Source organism: Myotis brandtii, unplaced genomic scaffold, assembly GCF_000412655.1.
Source record: "Myotis brandtii unplaced genomic scaffold, ASM41265v1 scaffold441, whole genome shotgun sequence".
Classification (NCBI taxonomy): Eukaryota; Metazoa; Chordata; class Mammalia; order Chiroptera; family Vespertilionidae; genus Myotis; species Myotis brandtii.
In genome coordinates, this window is record NW_005366873.1 from 1,960,925 (window position 1) to 1,964,974 (window position 4,050).

Genomic DNA, 4,050 nt, shown 5'->3' on the forward strand with positions numbered 1-4,050 from the left:
GGCTGGGAATCATCTGAAAAGTTTCAGGTATTTATTAGAGCTAAAACAGATTTGTTTTCACATAGCAGGTGATACATAGATTATCTGACAACTGAATGAATAAAAGACTGAATGGAGGAATCGCTAAACATCAGGAAATATAATTACTTCTATTCACATTATGGGCAGCTTACATCCACTCCTTGTTCCTCCCCCGCCCCATTCACTGTCCCTTCCTCTGCTGTATTACAGGGAAATACACTTCCCAGCCCCCTTGTCAACTGGCTTCCACGTGGGCCTGGAAGGGTAAGTGCCGGAGGAAGACTCGGAGGGCAGAAGAGGTGAAGCCAGGGTACTTCTCCATGTCTGACTCATCTGGTGTTGCCCCATCTCAGGCAGTGGGCTTGTCCCTGCCAGGACTCCATTTTCCATAACTCCTCTCTCCTTGGGGGTGCTGGCTCCCACCAGGCAGCCCCCCACCATGGTTCCAGCTCTTGGGGAGACCTCCCGCAATATCGGGAAGACCACCCCCTTAGCTGTGTTTTGTCAAGCACTGGGACTCGTTGAGAGGTACCAACATGACTCTAAGTGTCCATCAAAGGCACCCCCGCCCACAGTGGACACCGCCAAGAGTCACCTGCAGAGGTAATTGTTGTTGTATGTGCTACGTGTGACAACCAGAGGAAAAGTACAAACCAAAAAAAACCCCCAAAACCCAGAATATTAAGAGGAAATGACAAAGTCGTCGTGTAGATAACATTGTGAAAATAAGATAGCACCCTTTTCCCAATTAACCAAGAAATTTTCCTGAAAGAAAAATCCTTTAGAATTTATGAAAATTTAAAGAGCATAAAAAAAAAGATCAGATTCATCAATAAAGGATCCATTGCTTTCCAGCTACACGGCACCCGTGGGCAAAGCTACTTAGGGAAGTAGAGGTCCTTGGTGAGCATGGAGACCACACACGGGATCTGCTTCTTCTCGTGGAATTGCGGGTCGTTGGACCAAGACTCGAAGTTCCTGGCCACCTTGTAGTTCACCCTGGTCAGGATCTGCAAGAGGTCCAGGCTTCTCCCATGCTCGTTCAGGGTGGCGCAGAGGGCCTGCACAAACCAGGAGCCATATCCTGGGTTCCTCCACGAGAAATAGCCTTCAACAGGACAGGAAGAAGAGCAAGTCAGCTGCCCTGGCCGCAGCCTCACTCACCCCTGACCGTGAGCTCTCAGTGTCTGGGGCCCTCCCACATACCTTTCTGAAACAGTGTCACTCTACTCTGCACGTGAGTCCCTAATGAGAATCGTGCCGGGGTGCTCAAAGGGCAAAAATGTCTTAAGATTTAGAGGGCTGCGTGGAGATGCTCAACACAGGACTTGGTAGACCAGCAGGGATGCATGTCAGATTCCTAAGTGAGTGTGTGACAAGTCGAACACGGAGCCTGCCTAAGGAGAGGCTGGAGAATGGCCCCGTAGCTGGAACGCCTCACCACTCTTTGGGGGGAGTGCTACTTTCCAATCCAAGGGGGACCCCAGAGGATTTTGAGATGTGTTCCTGCTGCTGAGGGAGAACTAAAGGCTGGCTCCTGCTGAAGAAATCTCGAAGTGAGAGGCGGCTGAATGAGCAATTACCTTAGGGGCAGAGCTAGGAGAGCCAGCTGCCCTGGGAGGGCTGGAGGAAGGGGGCCGTAAGCCAATGCGGGAGGTTCTAATTGCGGGGGAGAAAGTAAAGACGGATTTTAACCCCTACAGCCTCCGTCTGAAAGGGATGCGGAATGCTGAAGGTTCTAATTGCAGGGGAGAAAGTAAAGACCTGGATTTTAACCCCTACAGCCTCCGTCTGAAAGGGATGCAGCTCTGCCAACCCATTTTGTGTGTGTTCAGCCACTATGTTTGTGGTAGTTTATCACCGTGGCAATGGGAAACGCATACAGCTCCAAGCCTGCACTCTGATGGTGGAATGGCATGGCCCAGTTAGCAGATAAGGGACTTGATACCTGGCACTGTGGAATAGGCGAAGAGAAAGTCGGCCTCGACGGGGATCTTCTGTCGAGGGCTGGCATCTGTGTCACCGATAGGCCCCGAGTCGGCCTGGATCCCGTCATCGAACTCTGTCCCTCGGCACGCCTAAGTGGCAAAGCAGAGATCACTCCGTGGAGTCAAGAACAGAAACACATGTGCTGTTCCCTGCTGTGTCCCAGTGCCTGGAACCGTGCTTGGCATGAACAAGGAGCTCAGTGATAATCTGCTGAATGACTCAATGAATGTTGAATTGAGTTCGTCAGCAAAGCAAGTAACAGTGTGGAACTCGTAAAGAAACCCTCATGATTTGTGATCTGAAGCCAACACAGAAGCCAAGCATTTAGAGGTAGAAAAACAAAACCCACATTTGCATAACCCAATCGAAACAGCACGTAGATTTGTAGAGATGATACAGTCCAAGTCACGCTGTAACCTTTTCCCCCCCTTCAGTGGGGTTGGCTTTGAACAGGGTTTACCTGGATGAAGAAGAGTTTGGGTTTCCCTATCAGAGTAGTGCATCTATCCCCCCGAAAAAGGCTCGTCAAGTCCTTGATGTCCATCTTGCCGTCCGTTCCGTAAATCGAGTTTTCTTCTCCGTGGCTCAACAAGACGCAGGCGAAGCAGGCTGCATTACTGTGGTCCTCCTTAGAGGCTGCAAGCAAGCGATTTGAACAATGACCAGTTAAAGCACAAGCCCTGTAAGACCTCAGAGGTGGTGCCCCCTCCCGCCTGGCAGCTGCCACTGACAGAGAGCCATGCAGGGGGAGGAACACCCCAGTGGAGAAGTTAGAGAAGTCTAGCATTCTCAGTCTGAAACCAGAATGGAGCTGTCTCATGAGGAAGTGACCCCACAGGTGGGAGGGTTTAGGCAGCTGCTGGGAGGCAGCATTCTGGGGTGCTGAAGGGGGTGGCCCTGCTATCTGTTAGGTCTGTGACATCAGGCACATTTCTTTGCCATTCTTTGTCTTGGTTTCCTTGTCTGTAAAATGGATAGGATAGTATCTATTACGTGAGTTAATATTTGTCATGCAAGTATTTGTTAAAGAAAATACAGCATCATGCTAAGTGAAATATGCCAGTCACTAACGGACAAATACTTGATGTTTCCACTTACGAGGTCCCTAAGGAGTCAAATTCTCAGAAACAGAAAGCAGAATGGTGGTTGTCAGGGGCTGGGGGAGGGAGAACGTCATTGTGAGGTACACGGGATTATTCTTCTGTCTCTTCCACCAGGGAAAAGTTTACTCTTAAACTGTGTGGTGAGCAGCATGGCATCCATTTACTTCCCTAGGAATCAGGTTTTTGAAATTGAGACTTTCTGTAGAGACAGATCTTATTTCTCTTGCTGTCATAGAAGCTGATTTCATCTTTTTAGGGAGAAAGCTAAGTTTCCTGAAAGAGACCCACCCACCGCAGAGACAGGTATGGAGTGGTCCGGAGGCAGGAAAGGCCTCCCACCCTGAAATCCCCGTGTCCTGCGAAGCATCCTCCAGGGACCAGCTGGGGCCCTGCTCCTCTCTCGGGCACAGGAAAAGGACAGAGGGAGGAGGGGGTGGGCACGCACCGTTTTTCAGCACTTCTTGCATCTGGGCACAAGAGGAGTTGTTATACACCACCACGTCGAAACCCAGGTCTCGGAAGGTATTGAAAAGGGACCCGGCATCTTTGTCCGTTCCGGTCCGGACGGACATACCTGTGGGAGTCAAGCACCAGTTCACGGTGAGCAGTCCTCGGCTGAGCACTGTGTGCCGACATCGCCCGGCCAGGGGCCACGTGCAGCTGAGAAGTAACTCTCAGCTGTAGTCAAGGCCAACGGCTCCCCTTGAGTCTCAGCTCATGCACATATAGGGTGTCCCAAAATTCACGCAAGATTTGAATTTCGCATGAGCATTAACCACAACAAGAAATAAAAGCCGAATTTTACTTGGTTTATTGAATCAGATTCTAATATCTGTTGCCCTTTGATTTCAATCCCTTCAATTTGATAAGCATTACCAAGTACCAATTATGGCCCAGGAGCAGAGACAATGAAGACCAATGAAGACCACGGCTTTGC

At 50.0% G+C, this 4,050-nt stretch overlaps 1 protein-coding gene across 4 annotated transcripts in view; it reads right to left on the reverse strand.

Annotated features, from left to right (window-relative positions):
- CASP7 (caspase 7, apoptosis-related cysteine peptidase) overlaps nucleotides 1-4,050 on the reverse strand; it is a 27,734-nt gene continuing 23,684 nt past the window's right edge. For all 4 annotated transcript variants that reach the window (XM_005874515.2, XM_005874514.2, XM_014546359.1 and 1 more), the window contains exons 4-7: nucleotides 3,559-3,687; nucleotides 2,471-2,646; nucleotides 1,970-2,099; nucleotides 1-1,129 (exon numbers count right to left, since the gene is read on the reverse strand). In XM_005874515.2, the coding sequence (XP_005874577.1) occupies nucleotides 900-1,129; nucleotides 1,970-2,099; nucleotides 2,471-2,646; nucleotides 3,559-3,687 (665 nt within the window). In that variant the 3' untranslated portion in view covers nucleotides 1-899. The remainder of the gene's footprint in view (nucleotides 1,130-1,969; nucleotides 2,100-2,470; nucleotides 2,647-3,558; nucleotides 3,688-4,050) is intronic.